The 25,381-nt window shown below is 36.4% G+C and overlaps 1 protein-coding gene across 2 annotated transcripts in view; it reads right to left on the bottom strand.

Annotated features, from left to right (window-relative positions):
* The window catches only part of STAG1 (STAG1 cohesin complex component), a 419,314-nt gene that overhangs the window by 247,814 nt on the left and 146,119 nt on the right, over window positions 1-25,381 (bottom strand). For both annotated transcript variants that reach the window (XM_019934217.3, XM_073803799.1), the window contains exon 4: window positions 22,066-22,230. In XM_019934217.3, coding sequence (XP_019789776.1) covers window positions 22,066-22,230 — 165 coding nt within the window. The remainder of the gene's footprint in view (window positions 1-22,065; window positions 22,231-25,381) is intronic.

The raw sequence follows: 25,381 nt of genomic DNA, 5'->3' as shown, positions 1-25,381 counted from the left end.
TGGGACCTAAGCTGACAGAGGCTCTATTATCCTCTCTAAGAGGTTTCTAAGGTTGATCCTGAAAAGTCAATATCCAGCTGATGAAGAAGTAAACACAGAAAAGCATGGCAGATTTTTGTAATTCAGCTTTGGAAGTAGTACATATCACTCTCTCTAATACTTCATTGGCTAAAACTTGTAAACTAGCCACATCTAGATAGAAGGGGAGCAGAGGGCTTCCCTGGTGGCGCAGTGGTTGAGAGTCCGCCTGCCAATGCAGGGGACACGGGTTCGTGCTCCGGTCTGGGAAGATCCCACATGCCGCGGAGCGGCTGGGCCCGTGAGCCATGGCCGCTGAGCCTGCACGTCCGGAGCCTGTGCTCCACAACGGGAGAGGCCACAACAGTGAGAGGTCCGCATACCGCAAAAAAAAAAAAAAAAAAAAAAAGTGGGGGAGCAGAAACATGAAGTCTGTTTTGGCCAGTACCCTCCTGGAACTTTCTCCACGATGAAAAAAGAAAAATAAATTTTTGATAAGTGGCCAGTCATCTCTGCCAAAATCTGCCCCTGTGGCTATAAATATTTATATGCAGCCTTCTTCCTACACAGAAATAATACTCACCTGCATGGATACTGTAAGTACTGTTTACTGGGGCAAAAATACTATCAATTTAAATGTCTATAAAAGAAGGTTTCACCAAACTAGAATAAAATGTAACTATACAAATGAGCTGTACTGATACGTTAGCACTAATGATACAGTAAGTTATTTGTGACATATTAATTAAAAAGAGAAACATATGATTCTTTTAAAGTAAATGGTATCACACACATGCATTTATAGTAGCATACAAACAGATATACAAAAATTCAAACTGTGACACTGACAGGCTTGCCCTTGATTCATTCCAAGAAGTTTAAATCTAAGACTTTACTAAAATGAAAATCTCTGAGAACTTAGCCACAGATCCTTAAAGGGAAACCATAAGCCAGCATCTGAATCACAGATAACAGTCAAATGATAAATATCATGACATTTGCTATATGATTTTATCATATTACAGTATAAGAAGAAATTTGTAGTTGTTAGAAGTATAATATTTTTAAAACTGAGAAAGAAAAACTAAAGAGAAAACAAAAGAAAATGTCAAGGATAAGAAGAGGAAATAGAAATATGTGAAAAAGAACAGTCAATGTCGTGGTTAAAAATGAGTTTTAAATCTGCCTCTAAGCTTCTTATAAACTAAACCTAAAAAAAAGATAATCAATTCAATATGGATATCTACACAGTACACTGAGTGCACATTCTTCAAACTCTATTAGATAAATATACTTCTTTTGGCAGACCATTTGATAGGACCTCGGTTAAACAGACAAGGTCATAGAGAATTAGTATTCTATATTGTTGCTTAAGAGTAGATTCATTTGCTTTGGAGAAATACAAGCAGATGGCAATATAGTTACTTCATAAACTAAAGACCCTAACTAGGAATCTTAAATGAATAAAGGGCCCTCCCTCTTCCCAACCAAGAATCACTATATAATAAATTAATATTTAGATGATTTTTTTCACCATAGCCCTTAGTAATATCATATACATGTTTTCTGTGAATGCAAATAAAAAAATAAATACTACATAGGTAGACTAAGAGTTCTTTATTACTCCATGAAACTAGACTGTTATTTTACCCTCAGATATGAGCTAAAATGTTCTTGGTTTTCAGAGTTCTCTAAAGGCTGCTTTTTCTTCTTGTTGATTTTTGTGTTTTAACTAACTGCAGTTTCTGGCCAATCTGATCATATCACTGTCCTTTTACACAACTGTATTATCGCCTAAACTTAGAGAATTTGTTTTTAAGCTCAGATAAATGGTGTGACATCACATGACAGGCCAGATTTTATTCCAGAGTTACGAATGGAATCACAGATTGTAATATCATTTAAATGCCATTTTCAGAAAAATAACTCCCATTTCATACTTTTACTTGATGCTAATCTTAGTTTTGTTTTTCTTTTGTTTTGTATTATTCAGACCGTGAAACAGAAAGCTTCTGTCAACAAGTATACTTTTCAGTTTAATCTGATAACCTAACTAGGTCTGAAGCTGAGTACTGTAATAGTGATGTCTAAATAAATTGGTACAGATAAATTAAAATGACATTTTAAATATCAATTCTCTTAATGTAAAGTTTTTATATTCTTGGCCTCAGAGGAATTGCAGGGGACTATTACAATAAGCTGAGTTGCCTCCTACTCCTAAGCCTGGGAAAACATTATCCAATTAACAGAACTGTTGGTTAGTGTGATACAGGAATGGAGACCATGTCAACACCTATTATATATGAATTTGTGCCAGTGGAGGGATCCTAATAATTTGGATTTGACCACCCAAACTGAAAAGAGCCTTAAGAAGTCAAAGCAAAATAATATGCCTAAAAGACTCAGCAATCAAGGAGAAAAGAAAAAGTAAATTGGGTATATATGAAACAGATGGGAGATTTAAAGCATAAAAAGACTTTCTGGAAGTCTAAAAAAAAAAAGACTATCAAATTTAAATATTCATTGGATCAACCTAAGAATAATCACTATAGAGAATGAATTTAACATCCTGGAAGTTGAATGGGGAAAAAAATCTCAACACAAAATAAAAATACAGAAATGGAATTCATGAGGTAAGGGATAAAAGATTTGGTAGATATAGCTAAGACTAACAAGTACAGGTGTTTGAGATGGGGAAAAAAGAGAATACAATTAAAGTGATCATTTTAAGAGGAAAAACCACCTGAACAGTGAAAGATTTACATCTGTACATTAACATAGCTTATCTAGTTGTTGCCAGAATTAATGGGAAAATGACACATATAAGCAAGTCAAGATAAAATTCATAAATTCCAAGGAAAAAGAGAAAATCTCATAAATGTCAGGACCAACAGTTAAAGTCAGATAATCTATACAAACTCCACCTCTACATACAGAGCATTCAATCTGCATTCAATGCCTCTCTCTTAAGAAAGCAAATAGCTGCCAACACCAGACATTTAAGGAAAGCCTCTTCATCAGTTATCAATTTACTGTGCCTTGGCTCCAAAGCTACTCTTCAGTATCTGCTCTATAATAATGAACGGGACTTTATAAGCATTTCTCTTTCACAGTAAGCACTATTTAAGCTTTATTAGCATAGAGCTCTGGAAGGACACTGCAGAAGGAAACGGGTTTTCTCTTCCTGATTTTGGTATGTCAGAGTCTAGCTTTTCTTGCTCTTGCTACATAGTCCAATAGCAGCAAGTGCATAAAAGGAAATCCAGTGGTGTTTGTCCCAGGCTCACGCCAAGAGTATGCAGTCCTTTGGCAACCTTGTACTCCAGCCTGGGATTAGTGATTACCCTCCTAATGCAGCCCTACTGACATAGACACTGGCAGGCTTCACGTCTCATGCTGGCAGCAGTGCTGCATCTTTCTCTGTACAACTGTCTACCATGCTGAACATGACTGTACCTCAGAATATTGTTTCCTGCTGCCCAGAAACTGTGAACCAGCTCTGGTTAAGGCAATCCAGTGAACTTCTCTGTCATTCAGCAGGCTGTAACTCCACTTTCTCCAACAAGGTCTGAACCCCCGCCTGGGGAAGGGAACCCCTCTCTTCCAAGGCTGTCTTTCCTTGAGAAATCTCCTTCAGCCCTAGAAGATTTAGTGTTATTTTTACATCTTTATAGTTAACTCTTCTATCATAGTTTAGCAATTATGTATAATGCATTTTACCAATTCAAATTACTCTGTAGTTTCGACTCCTGACTGAATCCAGACTGGTACAGAATTAGTCCCAGGAGTGGTTCCAAATGATAAACCAGTAAAGATAAGATTTGGGGACTGGTTTGGTCACGCCCTTGGGATTAAGCACAGGGCTGAGCTGCTCGCCAAGGAAATGGGATGCTAGTAATCTATGGCATACAGTAGTTTCAGAACAGTGAAGCTAACACCTGTGGTACACTGTGATGAAGTGTCAACTCAAGCACATGCCTTGGGAACTTAAGTGGCTGCTATGTTTGCTATTACAGCAGTAGTGAGAACTGTGAGGACAGCAGTATGAGATAGATACTTTTGTGTACAATTGAGCACTTAGAAAATGACAAGCTCAAGTCCATTAACTCTCAGCTTAAGTCACAGTGTGAGAACCAGAGAGCTTCCATGATTCCCCTGGAAGAATCTCTTCTTTCTTATACGTATGGGGCTGATATTGCCGAAGGTCAAGCTAAAAATTTAATTGTGAAGGTTGCTGAATTACAAAAACAGCTGAATTCAATCTCATCAAGTTTCTCATTTGAAAATTAAAACCTTGATCGGGAAAGACTGAGATCCTGAAATTAGAATGGAGATATCTAGTTGGTCTTAGACGAAACTAACAATTTTGACCTCTTTCCCACTCCCTTAGCCCCTCACCACTAATTGTGAGCCTTCCACACCAGTGGAAGTAGCTTGCTTTCCAGCATCTAAGAACACTAGCCTCCCATGGCTTGAAAACCTTCTGATGATCTCACATGGGCAGATGCCTTGAAGGGGGTTGCTCATTCTCCTGAAGACCCACCACAATCAACTCCTTTTGCCATTAGATCCGTAACTAGGGTCAAATCTCAGCATGCTCCAGGGGGACAGGTACACACTATGACCCAAGAGGAAATAGCTTACATACCCAACAGAAATTGGAGAACCATGTGTGGAGTAGATTCCTGAAGTATTTGACCAAAGAGAATGAAATATAATGCTACATCAGGGCAAATTAATTGACATGGGTGCACTCAGTAGAGATAACAGATTTACTACATTAGTCCATGTACCTGAAAATGGCTCTAATTATTAATTATCTAGTTGGTGCACTAAAAGTTGGATTTAAAGGCTGAGATGCCAGAGCTTTCCTGGCACTGATATGGATGGAGGGAGGAAAGAATCTAATGATTTAGGGAATTGGACTGGATTTATCACGTGAGAATTTCATACTGCTATTCCTCAACTATGTTATACAAAAGGGCCCAGAAAGCAATTAGTGAAGGGAGGAGCTACATCTCCCATTCTTACAAAGGTCTGTGGTTACTCTCCTTTGTGAGCCTGGTATGAGTGTAGGGGATGTGGTCATTAAGAAGATCATCAATGGAGATGACGACAGCCAAGCTAATACAGCCCAAGTGGCTATACTTAATCGTCAAAGACAAGGTGGGTTCATTACCTGTAAGGGGAGGCAGGGATGTACTTGTCACCAGAATGATTTGGCCCACAGAAATTTTTGATAGCAGCTAACTGATTACAGTGCCCCTGGGAACAAAACAGGTGGGCAGCCTAGTAGAATACTGTTTAATTTATATAACAGGAAAAACTCTAGGTCTGGTAGCCAGAAGTCTAACTTTGTCTCCAACACATTGGAGAGTTATAGCCTTCTCACCAGTTACTAAACCTGGGTTAGCTCACAGATCCAGAGTCAGTTGAACAAAGTGGAAACCAGGTCCCTTGAAAAAGGAGCCTGCACAGCTATTGCAAGTCACACCATACACCTCTAATTCTTCCCCAGAGACTTGCAGCCATTAATCAGAGGTACTACGTACTGTAAAAAGGAAACACTCACTCTCATTAATAGACACTGTCTCTGAATCGCCCTTATTTCCTGGCACTGAGGTCCACAAGTTAAATTAGAGGCTTATGGTGATACATGATACATGGGTCAGGTGATACATGGGGTTTTAACTCCAGTCTGACTGAAAGTGAGCCCAAATGGTCCAGGGACTCACCCTGTGGTTATTTCCCTGGTTGCTGAATAGATACTTGGAAGAGAGATACCTGGCAACTGAAAGGACCCCACATTAACTTTCTGACCCGTGGGATAAGAGGCATTATGGTAGGAATGTCTAAAGCAAAGTTCATGGAACTTCCTCTCCTTACCAAGATAATAAACTAGAAGCAATACTACATCCCCAGGGGAATTACAGAATTTAATCAAAGACCTCAAAGAGGCAAAGGCAGTGAAACCTATCATACCCCTATTAAACTCACCAGTTTGGCCAACAGAGAAGTCAGATGGATCCTGGAGAACAACTATGAATCATCATAAGCTTAATCACGTGGTGACCTTCACGGCAGTTGCAGACCCTGGCACTTGATAAGCAGCTACTAACCTGGCTAATGCCTTTTTCTCCAATTAACAAGGACCACTCAAAGTAAGTTGTTTTTACCTGGAATGGACAAAAGTGTAACTTTCACAGTGTTGCTTCAGCACTACGTTAATTTTCCTGCTTTCTGTCATAAACAGTTGTCTTGGTTATCTACATCTCACAATCTGTGAGAGTCAGGAATCTAGATACAGCTCAACTGAATGTTCTGCTTAGGGTCTCACAGGGCTGCAATCAAGATATTCACTATGCTACATTCTCATTTGGAGGCTCAAATGGGAAAGAATCTACTTCTAAGCTCACTTATGTTGCTGGGAGAATTTCTTTCCTTGCCGTTGGTTGTCGACTGAGGGCCCTGACCTCCTGCTGGCTACTGGCTGGAAACAACTCTCAGGGCCAAGAAGTTCCTTGCTACATGGGCTTCTCCAACATGATCAATTACCTGTCAAGCCAACAAGGAGAATCCTGAGAGCAAACCTGCTAGCAAGATAGTGTCTTGCATAACACAGTGTAATCACAGAATTGCCCTCCCATCACCTGTGCTATAATTGGTGGTTAGAAGAAAGTCACAGGTCTCAACACACTCAAAGGGATGGGTCAAGGACATGAATAGCAGAAGGTGGGGGCCACCAGGGGCAACACCTGAGTCTGACCACCAAAACAGTGCACAGATATCTTGATCATCTTTACAATCCATAAAACATCACACTAGTTCACTATTTTGATGACATGCCCCAACCACCGAATGCCCAAATACTTAACTGAGGTGGCCATGGGGCCCCTAATGTTTTTAGAGAGTTACTGCCCTCTATTTTGTATGTCTTTCTAAGATTTGCTTGTACTTAATACTTTCTGTTCATCATATTCAATTAGCACAATGCTGTCAAAAATAACACTAAATAATTATGTAGAATAAATATCAGAAGAAAAAGCTAAAAGAAATAAAAACATTACTCTGAGGAGCAGGACTGGGAATGGGTAGGGAAAGACATGACCGACTGCAATTTTGGTCACTGTACTCTTTGATTTTTCTAAAAAATCATGTACATATATTACTTAAATAAAATTTGGCTTCTAAAAAGAAGAAAATAAAGATATGGATCAAGAAATACTAGGTGAATAAACAAAAGCAGAAATGCTGAAGTGGCAATATTAACATAAAACTAGCATTTAAGATTAAAAGCAATAAACAGAAAATAGATATTATATAATGGGTAAAAGGCTAAATACTAAAGGCTTTTAAATAAGTGAAATATTTGCTTTAAGTTTGCTTTTTAACTTTTATAATTCTCAAATCCAGTAATTTTTCATATAATTTTTTCCTAATAGTTCTATGACATCATTGTTTATATTTAATTTTCTACTACATAGACTTTGGTGCATGATAGGAGTTAAAGTTCTACATTTTTTTCAAGTTGTTAATCAAGTGACAATTATGAAGAGAAAGAAACAGGCACGACACATTTTTTAACAAATTAAATTTTCATATATACGTAGGTCTGTCTGTGTTCAACTGATCCATTTGCCAGTTGAGCCAATCACATGCATTAAAATTTTCTGTAGCTTTACGTACAGTCTATTAATTGGTAGAGTGAGTCCCTTGTTACTTTTCATTTTCAGAATTTTCTAAGTGTAATTTGTTCTTCTCAATCACTTCAGCAATTTCAAAATCAATCCCTAAGATTTTGAATGATGTTGCATTATATACATAAATGAATTTTAAGACTTTTAAAGGAAATACTAATGAACAATAAATATTTCAGAAAAATACTGATTTACCTCTAATCAAAGAAACAAAATCCTGAGGATTCAAAATTCCACCATTAAAAAATTTTTTTTAACTGAAGTATAGTTGATTTACAATATCGTATGAGTTTCAGGTGTACAGCATAGTGATTCAGTTTTTCTTTTTCAGATTATATTCCATTATAGGTTACTACAAGATATTTGATATAATTCCTTGTGCTATGCAGTAAATCCTTGTTGCTTATCTATTTTATAGACAGTATAATGGTTTGCATCTGTTAGTCGCACACTCCTAATCTGTCCCTCCCCCACTCCTTCTCTCCTTTGGTAACCATAAGTTTGTTTTCTGTCTGTGAATCTGTTTCTGTTTTGTATATAGATTCATTTGTATTATTCTAAAATTTTTATTGAAATACAGTTGATTTACAGTATTACATTAGTTTCAGGTGTACAGCATAGTGATTCAGTATTTTTACAGATAAGTCTCCATTAAAAGTTATTACAAGATAATGGCTATAATTCCCTGTGCTATACAATATATCCTTCTTGCTTATCTATTTTAGACATAGTAGTTTGTATCTCTTAATCCCATAGCTCTACCTTGCCCCTCCCCCCTTGGCAAGCACTAGTTTGTTTTCTATATCTGTGAGTCTGTTTCTGTTTTGCATATACATTCATTTGTATTACTGTTTAGATTCCACATTACAAGTGATATCATACAGTACTGCCTTTCTTTGTCTGACTTATTTCACTAAGCATAATATTCTCTAGGTCCATCCACGCTACTGCAAATGGCAGGATTTCACTTTTTTGTGGCCAAGTAATATTCCACTGTGTATATACACCACATCTTCTTTACCAATTCGTCCATTGGGCATTTGGGTTGCTTTCATATCTTGGCTATTGTAAACACTGCTGCTAAGAACACTGGGGGGCATGTATCTTTTCAAATTAGTGTTTCCATTTTTTCCACATATATACCCAGAAGTGGAATTGCTGGATCATATGGTAGTCCTATTTTTAGTTTTTTAAGGAACTCCATACTGTTCCTCACAGTGGCTGCACCAATTTACATTCCCACCAACAGTGTACAGGGTTTCCTTTTCTCCACATCTCCAAGACTTGTTATTTGTAGACTTTCTGAGGATAGCTACTCTGACTGGTGTGAGGTGATTATTTGTCAGCTATTTACTAAATGTTGAACATATGCATTTTACTGTGGACGGTGGTATAGTGGATACAAAAAGTGCTTGCCATAGTTCCTGATATCCAAAACCATTTAATCTTGGGGGGTTTTTTGGTGGGGGGGGCGGGACAGGGAGGGACACAAGCCTATCATAAGGGGGGACGGGACAGGGAGGGACACAAGCCTATCCTAAGTATCTAGCTAGTATCTCGTATGAGAGGAGTTCCTGCATTAAATGTGACTGGAAGAAGCTGTACATACTTTAAGGAAAGCTAAGGGAGTTTACCTCACATTGAACAGATGTTTTTCAAATAATAGTTAACTTCGACCACCTGTTTTTCGGTAAGCCATCAGCAGGAGCTGATAATGGAAAACTGAAGAGCAAATGTGGTCTGCTACTTCCTAATGATGTCAGATTTTAAGTTAAATTAGTGATTCAAGAGGTTTGTATTTCATGAGCCAGCAAATATAAATATATAATTTGAGAGATACGCAAAGAGTTGCCAACAATTTAATAGTAAAAAAAGAAACAACAAAAAATGAGAAAGAGACACTCATTACATGCCTTTATTTTTCTCTTTTGTGTGAATTAGTGTCAGAGAATATGTGGAAATATTCTGAACTGCTATGCTTCTTTGTATGGTCATACCACTCCCCAGCTAGAAGAGATACTGGTATCAAAAGAAATCAACTAAAAATGTCCAAATGAGTTATTTTTATTTACCTCAGCACTTTATTCTAAGCAGCATCTTCTTATGGTAAGTTCTCTAACACACATTTTAAGAGAACATGATTAATTTGTGGTAAGGGACATTACATATGCCTGGCAAGGTCTTTCTTGGCTCAAAACGTGACCTCTCAGAATCCTTCTCCTTGTAACTTTCTCCAGCCTTAACCTAAATTTTAACATGATGTATTCTAGAATTCCATACAATATCTACAAATACAAAATACAAACACAAAATACAGATTCAAAACCACATTAAGCCTCACTGAAAGGTGAGCTTTGAATTTTATCATAAACCAAGCATGACTAAAATATTTTGTATCACAATACACTGACATAAATCAGCTTCATTTGATTCTCATAAGAAGCCTCATGGGCAGAACATCAATTACTGATAAGGAAATTACAGGTGAAAGGTGTTTGGTGACTTTCCCAAGACCATCCCAGCTAAATAATGACAACTCTGTCTTCTAACAGTGCAGTATTTTCCCCACTATTAAATAACAGGGGTCCATTTTAGGTCAATCAAAGCTAAAAACACCTGGACAGCATACACTGAATTTTCAAACCATTTTAAGGCAAGTTTTTTCTGAACCCTGAAGTCAGTAAATCTCTTAAAATGACTATGTAATCTGTATCATCTACAACCATTAAAAAAACAGTTATCCCATTTTTTTCCTGCTCTAAAATACTACACAGTTCTTGGTTTCTTTCTCTTAATTCACTCTTCCACTGATTTTCCTTCCCAACTATTTCCTCTGAAAACATCCTGAACTAGCAGTTCACTGTAAAATTACTCTACACATTAAAACCAATTCACAAAATCTGTCTCTACCTCCTTGGCCCAATCTGAAACTTGGATGTTTTCCCTATGGCCTCAGAATACTACAGTACTTCCTTTTTTGTGCTTTATGATAACTGCCTCTCCTAGCTACTGTCATATCCGAGCCACACTATATCTATCAGCATTCGAAACTCATCAGCCTTTAAGACCCATGCCAGGTGGCTTACCGTCCTACCACCACCTTCCTTTTTGTGATACATTAAGTAGCCTCTACAGTCACCCCTCTCTCCACCCCCAGTCACTGAACTTTGTTTCTTGGTTCAAAGTCTTCCCCTCTACCCCAATCAAGCCATCCAGAGCCATTTCAACAATGTTAATAAAGATATATCTGATATCTTAAGATACACAATTTTTACTTCTGTTGGTCTAAAAGACCATCAATGTTTTTACTTCAGACTCTCCATTCACATCCTAGACATCTAAGAACTATTCCATCTTTGAAATCATTTCCATACTACCTGGAATGATCTCTGTCCATTTAGTACAGAACGTCTTACACTCACACTTTGCCTTTTGAGCCTCATCAAGAACTTCAGTCCTCTAACGTCTTTATCTTGCATTCATTTCTTTACCAATTCTTACAATGTCATTACAATTTATCATACAAACTAGAACACTTAGAGGGTGAAAGAGGGTGCTATTAATAATTATGCTAGAAAAGTCTGTCCTAAATCCTATTATACATCCTTTCAATCTCTTGCCAGGACTCTCAGAGCTGCTTTGTGTTGACGATGGCTTCAACTACTAATAGAAGGTTATTCTGGAATTTCTGCACAAGCAGCAGAAAAGTGGAGTTAAAGTCATCCTAGTTATTTTTTCTCTTCCATTTTACTCTGGGATTCATCAATTCCTCCTGTAATTTATGAAATGACTAAATATCAGAAACATTTTATAAACCGAATAGTTCTAAAAGGATTTCTAAAATAACATCTTTTAAAAAAAAACCTTCCCAGTGCTTAATATAACTGAAGAATAATCTGCTATTGTATGCAGTGTGGGGAAAAGGTGTGAAATGGCTGGTTCTGAATGACCAGGAAGTGATTTCATAGCATACAAATCAAAGATACATGGGTGGATACGATGACATGGATTATTAAGACATAACTGTAGTGAAAATACACCTGTTTTGCTGTTAATGCATGAGTTGTCATAAAGTTGGCAACAACTCTTTCAAAGTACAGAATATTTGTCTCTAATGTGTCTTCTAAAATCAAGATACCTAAATTATGAAATAATGGTGTTTCATAAACAAAGTTAGGCTTGTGGATATTATAGGTAAATGATTTCCTATCATATCGCCCAGAATAACCCTGTCTAGTCCGGTTAATCACACTCTTCTCAGTTAAAATACAGGATATTAGTAAAAATACAGATTAATATTTGTCAGACCTACTTAAAACGGACAGGAAGAAAAGACCTAAGCACAATCAAGTTTAATGTCATAAGACAACAGAGTTCACAAGGAGAAGCTAGAAAGAAACACACCAAGGCACGTATCTCTAAGTGAAGAGTGAAAGATGGAGTTTTAACAGAGAATACGTAGTTTTTAACTTTCTTGAAAATGTGTGTTCACATAGTCCAGAATTTCCACAGCCAGTTAGGAAACATTCATATCCTAGCCCAATGATGCTGCAAACAACACAACATCTATATACACTTTCTAAGACTGTGCATGTCAGATTAGTCTTTGTCTTGTTTCAAGCAATTCAAAACCCTCAAAGGACTATAACTACTGAGAAGGAGTTCCTGGCACAGATCAAAACCTACATTTTTGTTCCTTCTAGTAAACAGTAAATTCACATTTCTAATATCTGGTTACAGGGCTGCAGGAGGAAAATCAAACAATTATATGAAGTTATACTGCTACAAATTTAGTCTTCAATGCCATTAACAATCCTTTTAAATGTCCCAGATCAGTTTTCTCTCTGCACTTATTTTTTTTAAATCAATTCCAAATTTTTTTACCACTCTCCTCATTTCTGTTCATGCTTATCAAAAATTCTAGCATTGACTCCAGGTTAAGAAATCCTGTACTAGATCAAAAGTCCTCACCAGGAGGAAAAGCCTTCTCATCTCAAAGGCTTAGGACCAAAGCCCAGGAAATGATAAGGAATTATATCAACATATATATAGTTTTCTTCAGCAGTTTGGACACAAATCATGAAAAAAAATTTCTGAAGGGTTCTGCTTTATACATGATTAAAGTTAGTGTACAGGGTAAGAAACTGCACAAGCACACTCAATCCAAATTTACTGAGGTGGACAAAAGAAGAAATTCTAAAAAAGTCTCATAGTTCAATATGTCTTTATTCATATAATATTTTCTGTATTTCAATTCTTACTGAAGCTGTAAGTAAGGAATTTTGACCAGAAGCATTAAAATAAGTTAGGTCCTCTCTGTGAAAATAAAGCTAGTAGAAAGCACCATATTCCATATATTCAAATATCTATAAACAATTCATAAACACAAATAAATATGTAAAATAAAGGCTATTTTTCCTTAAAATGACTTCATAAAGTAAACCCATTATATACATAATCTTTTATAAATATTTCACTATCATAATCACAAATACATCAACAGTCATATCTCTATTTACTTGACATGTCCTAGACCATCTATATAAAATGTGATATACCTGTGGATGATATCTTTGGAAGGTTAGGGGATATCATGAAGACGACTAATAATATCTGAAACACCTATGTTAAAGCCACAAGCTTGACATCAGCAACAACACAAAAAAAAACAACAGCAATGTGTTTACTGAAGCTAAATACATGAAAAATAGCAGGTATCTTTGGATGTAACTGAATATAGGCTGTGGAAATTCCTAGAGTCCCTAACTTCAACTTAGGACTTTAGTTCTAAATAACTTATAAGGAGTTAATGCTCTTATCTTAGCACTAATCAGCAGCTTTTATAATCTCTGTATTGAAGAAATTAAATCAAAATATTTACTGTATACCTTCCCTCTAATTATCTAAAAGTAACCAGAGTATGACAATTACGTGTTCTCCCTTTCACAGTGTATACCAAATTGGGTAACAACTACCCAGCCACTGACTCCATTACCTGGCTCACTGTAGTACTGGTAAGTTTCCATCAATGGAATGTAAACAGGGGGACCAAAAGCGTCTAAGAAGTAGGTAGTGCTCCATTCTCTCTCCCCTTCCAGCCACTGAATGCAAACAACATTGAGGCTCTAAGGGAAAGAGGAGCCAGAAAATGGAAGGAGCATGGATCCTTAAGTCACCATATGAAGGAAAGACACCTACCACTAATTCTTATATTACATATATAAGAATGGTTACATATATGAGAAATTAATGTCTATCATGATATGTCACCAATATCTGAGGTTTATTTTTTACAGTATGTATATTACTCTAACTATGTAGATGCTAGAATTGTTGGGGACAGGTTAAAACATCCACAAATTTCAGAGAGTCATTCTAACTAAACAAAAAATCAAAAACTCACTCTTAATATTAAGCTATCATTTGAGGATTTTCAAATACCTATGAAATGAAAAAAGCAATTTATATCTTCTGCCCTAAAACATTCTGTATATTTTACATATTACTTTTCATTCTAGGAAAATGGGAGATATCAGGACTAAAGCACTTTAAAACATTAGCTTACAGTTAATCACACATGTTATTAGGTTGTTATTAGGTTAAAGCAAGAGTTAAAGAGGGGCTTCCCTGGTGGCGCAGTGGTTGAGAGTCCGCCTGCCAATGCAGGGGACATGGGTTCGCGCCCCGGTCCGGGAAGATCCCACACGCCGCGGAGCGGCTGGGTCCGTGAGCCATGGCCGCTGAGCCTGCGCGTCCGGAGCTGTGCTCCGCAGCGGGAGAGGCCACAACAGTGAGAGGCCCGTGTAACGCAAAAAAAAAAAAAAAAAAAATTCACCTACACAAATCTTAGGGGAGAACTCCTCTGCATTTGATACCTTGAGATTTGGCATCTAACTCATTTGTAAGTTGGGGACTAGAAGAAATCAATGTCCTATAAAAGTTCATACTTTTCTTTAACATCAGAACAAAGTTTCCTCCCTAAAAGAGAGAGAATGACTAATCACAGACTATCCCGCTAAGATACCTATGTCTTTCCCAATCATAACTTCAATGGACAAAATCAGTTTTACCCACATAGTCACCTGTCAAAAGCAAACAGGAGACCAAACTGTGCTATTAAGTATACTTCATTTATAGGCTGAATCCAATCCCTCATTCACATAAGTTATTATTATCAGTACATTAAGACCAAACGGAGTTTTCTTAGCATTAATCAACAGTTTATAATAGTATATTAACAGATCATTTGATTAGTATGGAGAATTTCCTTTCCCTTCGATGATTAGCAAGTCTATGAAGGGAAGGGTCAGGCAAGTTTAGTTCGTATTCTATCTCTTGTACCTAACCCAATGCCTGAAACAAGAGCTCTCAATGAATTTTTGTTGAATGAAGCAACTGTAGTCCAACATTTTTAGTTGAAGTCTGGAGGAACAAAATGCAAATGCCAATGGATTATAGAAATTCACTTAAATGCTAACTCATAACTACTAAAGCAACAAATACCAGATTAATAGCTTGAATGTTCCAAAATTCAACATATAGTCAGTGTCATGCACCTAGAAATCAAAATGTCCAAACCAAATTATTCCCATACCCATCTACTAACACCTATACTCTTAAAAATTTCCTTTCAGTGAATATCCCCAAGTCAAACAACTAGGAATTATCTTAGATTCTGTCCTCTTTCTCATCCTTCAGAAGCATCCTACAGCCTTAATATTTATAGAATCGGTCACTTCCTCTTCCTTTTCACCCTCACTGACACTATAAATGCAAACTCATTACTTCCCAACTGGATCACTGGAAGGGGAGAGAAAAAAAAAAAAAGTCTCCTAATTGGTCTTTCTTCCAGCCCTACACACCCCAAATCACTACCTGTACTGCTTCCAGAAAGGTATTTCTAAAAACGCTAAGTATGATGTTATTTTCTTTCAAAAATGCCACCAATTTCAAAAAAAGCCAAAACGTTCAATGTTCAGAATCTAGCTTCTCTCAGCTCTATTTTTACTGGACATCTATGCCCTCTTTGTAGGGGTAGAGATTTCATTTTTGCATGACCTGTTTCTGCTATAAGAAGTGCCCTCTGCTACTGCCTAGCTAACTCCTACTCATCTTTCAAGTCTCAGGTCAAGTTTTAGCTATACAGGCAAACCTTCCACAACCCTGTCCTCTAGACGTGCCCAAGTGAATTTTCAGAGTTTTCAACCCACTCAGTATATCTGTTTTATTAAAGTATTCTGTAACACCTGTTTCCCATGAGGGCAAAACTGTGGTTGTTTTTCTGTACATTGAGGAACTATCTAGCACAGCATCTGATTACAGGAGGTATGTAACAAGTATCTATTAAGCTAGTAAAACTGATTCTTTACAATTCTGATAAGGAGAAAAGACTTAAAAGAGAAAACGGTCATAAATAGTTGTAGGAATCAAAGGTTTCTCGAATGCTGGAGAAATAAAAGCAGCCAGGTTCTTTAACACAAATGTTATCAAAGCCTTCACATTTCACACTTCTCCAAAGGGGAAGGGATACGGTCATTTTCCAAATATATGGACATTATAAGCCCTCCTTTTGGGGGGCATTTCCGAAATGCTATCCATTTTTATTTCAAAAAATAAAATAAACAAGATAGACAAGAAGGTATCCAGCTTCAACAACATTTAATACTTTACAGCCATATTTGTTTCTTTCTGCTTCTTTTTCAGTAACTGCTGTAGTACCCCACATACACCCATCTGATCCCATTCTCCTTCTCCTATCTCCTCAGTAAGTAACCAATAATATAAACTTGATGTTAAATAAACTTAGATATGTGTTTACATAAGCAGTACAATATACTATGTATCATTATGTAGCTTGCTTTGTCCCTTAAAATCCATTTCTGAAATTTATCTATAATGGTACCTAGAGCTCTAGCTCACTCATTTGAAGTGTTTGAATATACCACATTTTATTTATCAATTGCCCCGTTCATAGACATTTTTTACTTCCTTTTCTTCTCTTTGCTATTACAAAGTAGCAATAAAAATTCCTGTATTTGCCTCATTTATAAAAATACACAAAAATTTCTCTAAAGGTTACAACTAGGAATTGAATTCCCTTTCTTCAAAGTATCTCAGTTAAAAAAAGAAAGACATAAAAAAGAGAAAAAGGTGTTGCCCACCGTGTAGGCACTCATTAAATATTTGCTAAATGAATGAAAAATAGGTCATTCAACTTTTCTTAATACTGTCAAATTTTTCTCCAAAGGGGTTACACAGATTTGTACTCCCACTTGTTGTTATTCTACATCCTTATTGACTCTCACTATCTTCCAGACATTTTTATGTCACTCAATATGAAGAGTATGAAACAGAATTTTATTCTATTCCACTCAAAATTGTATTCATTTTTCCTTACTATTTTCTTACATGGGCTATTGTTTCCTCTAACACGTTCAGAATGCTGATTTTTTTTTTTTTTTTTTAGTGTTTATTTTCTCTCTAGGAGTTCTGCTGATCACTCATTAGTTCTAATACCCTAGTTTATGTTGAAATTCCTACATAGACAATTGTATATTCTGCAAATACGGAAAATGTTGTATTTTCCTTTTCAATTGTTATACTCTAGTGCTTTTTCCTGGGAATTCATCTAAATTTCCCTTTTTAAAATGCCGCGATGTGAGGGACTTCCCTGGTGGCGCAGTGGTTAAGAATTCACCTGCCAATGCAGGGGACGGTCTGGGAGGATCCCACATGCCGCGGAGCAACTAAGCCTGTGCGCCACAACTACTGAGCCTGCGCTCTAGAGCCCGCAAGCCACAACTATGGAGCCCAAGTGCCACAACTACTGAAGTTCATGTGCCTAGAGCCCATGCTCTACAACAAAGAGAAGCCACTGCAATGAGAAGCCCGTGCACCACAACAAAGAGTAGCCCCCGCTTGCCACAACTAGAGAAACCCCACACGTAGCAACGAAGACCCAATGCAGCCAAAAATAAAAAATTAAAAAGTGCCGTGATGTGAGCTATAAGGTTTTTGTGTGATAACTTTATCTAAGGAACTTCTCTCTTGTTCGTTTATTCATGAAGAGTTATTGTTCATTATGAATATCAGCTATATTTTATCAAATGATTTTTCTAAACATTCTATATCAATTTCCCCCAGGATTATCTGCTATGTAACAGTAAAATATTTTCTAACATTAAGCCACCCTTGCATTCCTAAGATAAAACCTCTAAGTCTTAAAAATGTACTGAACTGAAATTGCCAATATTTTGAATTAGTTGACCGTTTCTACCATTTCTTTTTCTATTTAATTTCCATTTCTACTTTTATTATGCCTTTCTTCCTAATTACTTTAGTTTTCCTATTTTTCTTTCTCTAAGTTTGTACTACTTTTGCTAATAGTAATACATTTAAGACTGTATATTTATTCAAGTAGTGCTTTAGCTGGCCTCAATTTTTCACTAACATTACTTTCACTAACATTCACATTTCAACTCTGTTTATTTCCTCTTTACCACATGAATTATTTAAAAGCGCCTTTCCAGACTTGTGAGTATAATGTAGTGTAGAAGGGGAATTTATTTTGTGTGTTTCAACCTTATTGCACTGTAGTCAGAGAAAAGGGTCAAGCATTCTTTAATGAAATATTTCAAGACTTTCTTTCAGTCCTCAATATTTTACAGTTATACTATACAGGCATCCCTTAAGACATATTGCAGGTTTGGTTTCAGACCACCGCAATAGAGCAAACATTGCAATACAGAGAGTCACATGAATTTCTGGTTTCCCAGTGCATATAAAAGTTATGTTTACACTATACTATAGTCTCTTAAGTGTGCAATAACATTATGCCTAAAAAAACACTGTACATACCTTAATTAAAAAATAATGCTGTTGGAAAAATGGTGCTGATAGACTTGTTTGTCGAAGGGTTGCCACAAACCTTCAATTTGTAAAAAATGCAGTATCTGTGAAGTGCAGGAAAAAAACAAAAAACACAAGGAATGCCTGTACTATTACTAGCTGTGTGATGATTTTCACTTATCTTGTTGACTCCTGAGAACGAACTCTAGATCCAAGGAAATGTGACTGTAAATTTCTACAAAACTACCTCTTCAAAAACTATGTCTCTACTATTCCCTCAGGATTCTTCCCCTGCATATTTTGGAACCCTTTCAATCCACACCAAAGTCACTCAACTGCTCTTTCATATTTACTTTTTTATTTCTCTGGGCTACATTCTAAATGAATTCCTAATGAATGCCAATTCCTCAATTCTCCCTTTGATGGCATCTAATGTAGCTTTTTATCCTCAGTAAAACCAATTTACTAAGTTTATTTCCTATTTGGTATTAGATAGAATTTCTTCTTTCATCTCTCTAGAATCTTAAATATACTTATTTCTTTTATTATTCATCCCTCCTTAGCCAATGATTTTGTGATTATCTCTGCTCATTCTACTCACTCCACTGCACAACTAGATCATATAGTGGACTTAGAAAGAACTTCCTGGTCTAAGATGATACAGGGGATTTTTACAGACCCAGTCTCCAACCAAGAAAGTAGCCATTTTAATTCAGGACCTGGTTATAAGGACTATGTCTGTCCTCTCCCTTCCTTCAGCCCATGATTTTCTAAAAGTGGGGTTTTAGTATAAGTTATTACCCAAACTAGGACCCTCTTGAGTATTAAAGGAGTCTCTACTAATAACTACATGGATGATAAGCATAAACTAGAGTCTGAAGGGTAACCTGAGATATACAATCCCCCTAATCATAAGCCTTAGCCTATGCAGCAGTTCTCAGCAGCTTTCTTCAGTCTCCTTTACAAGTATGGAGTCACGTGTTAGGCCCTGGCTTCATGTAGTTTAAGCCTAACTCTATTCCTCTACCCTTCATGAAGCACCTTTCATCTTTTTAACACACAAGAGCCAAACTCTTGGCTACAAGTGCCTGCTTCTGCTACCTTAAGCCCAATCCTGATCACCAGGTAGTTTTTCTTCTATATAAACCACAGAAACATTTAGTTTCTAAATTCATTAATGTCTACCCTCTTTTTAATATTTTATCTTTCATTACTTTATGTTTGAAGTGAAGAGGTAATAAACACTTAAATTAGTGTGCCAGCTTCAATAAAAGACCTGCAACAGAGTATTTTAAACATGCATTCCTTTTGCTCTTTCAGGAATTTATGTTACAAAGGATTCCCACGTGCACATTTCAGAGGGATATATAAGGATATTCAAAGAAGTACTATGTTTAATAGAATAACTACTCTTAAATACTCTTAAACTACTCTTAAATAACTACTCTTAAATACTCTTAAATAGTTATCTTAAATATACTTATATTCTTCTTTAACAATAAAGCAGCCCAAATGAAAACTGGTTAAATAAATCACGGCCCAGCCACATTAGGGAATAGTATATAACTATTTAAAATTATAAGGTTAATTCATGGGAAAAAATGCCTACAACAGAACGCTGAGTAAAAAAAAAAATTACAGAAGTTTGTAGATTAATTTGAATATAGCTAGGAAAGAAAAACATAAAAGAATAATAAAAAATTACAGCAAAGTAGAAAATGCTTAGGGTCAACTTCAATAGAAGAATAGTGAGAAAAAGTTGAAAAAGTGACTTAAAACCAAATTATGCAAGTAGCAGTAGGCTCTGACTACTAATCTTTACCTTTCATAAAACATGAATCCAAAAGAATTTAAGCAGAGAGTAAAGTATGGAAACAGCAACAGGGAAGAGTAATGTGGATGAAGAATATAGAAGATACTGGGCAAAAAAGAAAAAACGTACACTACTCACTAGTGTGTATCAAATACAGATGACTAGATTTTGTTCATATTAAATACTGAAGATTTTGTTCATATTAAGTAAAAGTTGGAAAAATAAAGTTCTGCATGAAAAATGAAAAGCAAAATACTGAAATGCAGTTTTTAAATTTAATTTCCTTCATCTTTCTGCTTGTGTTTCCATGTAAGGGTGGGAGGCAATAAACAGAAATCAAAAATAGTATTTCTGTAGCTTGTTAACAATTTTTCTATTACAGTATAATAAAGAAACTGTCAAGCTTAATGGCTACACGTCACTTAATATATTTTAAAATTATACTTATGTAATCTAAGGTTGTCCATTGTTCTGGGTAACTGGGAATTCAGTATTTCTTTTACTATTTAGCATCATCCCACCACTCCACCTCCTTCCCTTCCCATACAAATTCCAGGATTCTTGAACACATCAATCTGGTAACATACATAAAAAGCAGTAAACACTAAACTCCCTTAAGGAATTCAAAGGGAAATACAGGTTAAAAAATAGAAGGTATTCTAATGAAAACTTGCCTGCTTTTAGGTCTAAAAATAAATCTGTTTCATCAATTACCTAAATTTCAGACTTAAATTGAAAATGAAGTATCAAAAATGAGCAGATATCAAATTACAAGATTTAACATATAATCATCAGTAATCAAAAAATGCAAATTTAAATAATGAATTACCATCTTTGCCTATGTTGTCAAATAATTCTTAAATATAAAGTATCCAACTGCTAGCTACACTTCTGGTGAAAGCTAAACTAGTACAACTTTTGGAGAGTAAAAATGGTATTATTACCACACAGTTAAGAAATATTCTATAATAAAATAATTTTACCTCTAGTACTTTAAAATGAAAAAATGATGTGGGGAAGTAAATACAAATGATAAGTTTTAAAATAGTGGAAAAAAATGTAAAGAAACACATAATCATGGTTTATCCTTGTAATGAATTAGTAAGAAGCCAATGAATATATGCTCTTCTAAACTATTTAATGGTATTTGTTGAGTCAATGAGGAGAGAGAAAAGAGTAAGAAGGTTATAAAAGATCTCTCTCTCTCTCTCTCTCTCTCACACACACACACACACACACACACACACACACACACACACACACAAATAACCATAAAATATTAACTGTGGTTATTCCTAATTCACTCTTAGGAATGTTTTTTATACCTTTTCTTCTTTCAAATATTCTTCAATACACATGTTACTTATATTAAGTCAAATTTTTAAAAAAACACATACTATTAAGGCAATAAAAATTCTTAGGCAGCTCCTGTTACATGCAAGTTACTTTACTCAGCACAATGTAATCTAAACTTTGTAATCTTAAACTCACTATTAAAAAAAATGCCTTTCCTGACACCTTTTACAAAACAAGCAAAGAAAAACTTTTAAGTTAATAAAATTCTTGATTACACAATCAACAAGAGTATATAAAATGTCAATATATACACGAATAGGTTCCATGCTATTGACTGTATTGCTTTACTAATACGATAAAAACACTTAAAAAAAAAAAACACTTAAAATTTACCTGCATTGCACTTTTCCCCAGTTTCACCACTTCAAATAATGTGACAGGCTCCCCTTCACCATTCTGTTGAGGATGCCCATTAGCTCTTCCACGGCCTGTTCCTCTAACTCCAGCTTCAATTCTACTCTTCTCTCCTGGAGATTTTCGAGGTTTCTTATTTGTAGACTGAATAAAAAGATGAGGAAAAGTTAAGTTAAATGCAGGCATACTTTGCTTTATGCAAGAATGATCTCAAATTATGTTTGATCTTGTGAAAGGGAAGTTAGCACTGTTATAGATAAGAGACATAATCCCAAAGGAAGCTTTACAATGTTTTCATTGATAAAAACAAAGCGCAAACAGCAAAGTACAAGTTAATTTATACAAGGCATGAAAATAAAGTCAAAAGAAAAAGATTTAATATTTTGTACAATAATGCCAATGCTGAACATTTTAACCATGCCCCAACCATGCCCCCTTCTTGACATTTTCTTCTTCCTCTCTTCCTCAATATTCTGTTTCCTCAGAAACCTTGTTCAATAAAACATTACTTAGGGCTTCCCTGGTGGCACAGTGGTTGTGAGTCCACCTGCCGATGCAGGGGACATGGGTTCGTGTCCCGGTCCAGGAAGATCCCACATGCCGCAGAGCAGCTGGGCCCGTGAGCCATGGCCGCTGAGCCTGCGCGTCCGGAGCCTGTGCTCCGCAACGGGAGAGGCCACAACAGTGAGAGGCCCGTGTACCGCAAAAATAAAATAAAAATAAAACATTACTTGGAAAAAGCTACATATTCAACTTCTCCCTTGACTTAAGTGCTCAAATATTTCTTATCCAGTCATGCAACAAATATATATTGAACATATTTGGAACCATTCTAGATACTAGAAATACAGCAAACATTTCCGCCTTGACAGTTTACATTCTTCAATTGACAACCCATCCCACACCCCCAATTTTTTTTAAAAAGTCAACACTAGTTATCACCTTATCTGTGTCTCACCTTTAGAGTCAAGATAGAATTGCTTGCAGTCACTGTTATTATTCCCATAAATTTCATTCATATATAAACTCATCAGGGTTGCTGCTTCACCAAGCCCACCAGTAAAAGTAATGTTGCTAAACGCAATAGACATTTTTTGAAACTCTCTCAACAGGCAATGTTATCCCCCTTGTCTTTCAGATATCTTTTCCCTCCCTATACTCCTTACCTGTCAGTTACCTTAGGTCTCTCCAGAGCATCTTCTCAATCTTTATAGTCTCTCTTGAGTGATTTACTTCACTCTCATAATAGCCTGTTTCAGTTATCAATTTACTGTTCCTCATCTCCAAATGTATTCTAGTTTGCCCCACTCTGTAAACATTTCTCTTTTGTCATATGCTGCACAGGTAGGCTTATAACCAGAGGGCCCTGGAGGAACATTACAAAGCATAACATGGAGGGGCTTTTCTCCCTGCTCACAGGACCTGCTCCCTTCATTCTGTATTCCTGTATTCTTCACAGTACTCTTTCACTCCTCTTAATAGTTAACAGCCTGACAACCATTTGTGTGTGTGGATTAATATATAATGAATTTACTGCTTATTTTTAAATAAATTATTTTTAGAACAGTGTTAGATTTACAAAAAAATGTGAAGATAGTACAAGGAATTCCCACATATATCACGTCTAATTACACCTATTATTAACACCTTACTATTTGTATTGTACATTTGTTATAATTAATGAACCAAAATTGATACATTAACAAAAGTCCATACTTAATTCAGATTTTCTTAGTTTTTGTCTAATGACCTCTTCTGTTCTAGGAGCCCATCCAGGGCACCTAGACATACTCACATCATGTCTCCTTAAGCTCCTCTTGGCTCCAAGTTTTTATACTTTCCTGGGTTTTGGTGACCTTGACAATTTTGAAGAATTTTGTACAGGGATTTTGTACTGTACAGATATTTTATACAATGTTCCTCAACTGGGGTTTGTCTGATGTTTTTCTAATGACTAGACTGGGATTATGGGTTTGAAGAGGAAGATGTGAGAGACAAAGTATCATTTTTGTCACATCATATCAAGTGTATATACTAACAATGTGATTTATCACTCAATGTTGACCTGTTAATCAGTTGGCTGAGGTGGTATTTGTCAGGTTTCTCCACTGTAAAGTTACTTTTCCTCTCCTTTCCAAACTGTACCCTTTGGAAGAAAGTCACTGTGTGCATCCCACATTTAAGGGGTGGGGAGTTATGCTCCACCTCCTTGATCCACCTCCTTGAAGGTGGAGCATTTACGCATACCATTTGAAATTTTTCAGTATGAGAGATTTGTCTATTCTCACTCATTCACCCAATCATTTGTACTAACGCAGACTCATCGACATTTATTTTATATTTTTGGATTATAATTCAATACTATTTTTTTTTAAGATGTTAGGGTAGGAGTTTAGTAATTTATTTATTTATTTTTGCTGTGTTGGGTCTTCGTTTCTGTGCAAGGGCTTTCTCTAGTTGTGGCAAGCGGGGGCCACTCTTCATCCCGTTGTGCCGGCCTCACTATCGCGGCCTCTCTTGTCGCGGAGCACAGGCTCCAGACACGCAGGCTCAGTAGTTGTGGCTCACGGGCCTAGTTGCTCGGCGGCATGTGGGATTCTCCCAGACCAGGGCTCGAACCCGTGTCCCCTACATTAGCAGGCAGATTCTCAACCACTGCGCCACCAGGGAAGCCCATTCAATACTATTTTATTCTGTTGTTCAACTTGCTTCAGCTTTGGCCATTAAGAGATCTTTCAGTTGGTTCCTGTGTCCATTTGACATATTCCCATCATTCTGTGTGTTTTGCTTTTTATTTTTTTAGCACTTGGTTACTTTCTGGCAGCACATCATTCTCCAGGCTCATACTGTATATTCTCTTTTCCAGTTTTAGAATCAGGGAGTTTAGAATCCAAGGAGCCCTGGTTCCTTTTATTAGAGAATTTTACTAGAGATGAAGATCTGGGCACTAGGTTTGGCTCCTTGATACTAAGTGTCCTTGCTTCTAGGCCCTTAAGCAGACAAAACAAAGAAATGTATGTTCCACATATATACACATAACTATAGATGTTTCTGTATGCAATGATCTGTTACCTATATTAAGCTAAACATAAGCTGGAACTGGTATCTCCAACTCTAATCCATTACCACATGGATGCTTCTTCCCCTTGCTCATCGACAAACTCCCACTCCAACAATGAGAACTCTGGCTCTCCTCAGTATTCACGTAGAGCAGTATTTTAAGCCCTACCCCATGGGAAACAACTTTATGAACTAGACTGCAGTTCTTATATACACTGTGTACAATTTCTCTGAC

Source organism: Tursiops truncatus, chromosome 4 (genome assembly GCF_011762595.2).
Source record: "Tursiops truncatus isolate mTurTru1 chromosome 4, mTurTru1.mat.Y, whole genome shotgun sequence".
Classification (NCBI taxonomy): Eukaryota; Metazoa; Chordata; class Mammalia; order Artiodactyla; family Delphinidae; genus Tursiops; species Tursiops truncatus.
Note: the sequence above shows the minus strand (reverse complement) of the source record. Positions and strands in the feature narration are given on the sequence as shown.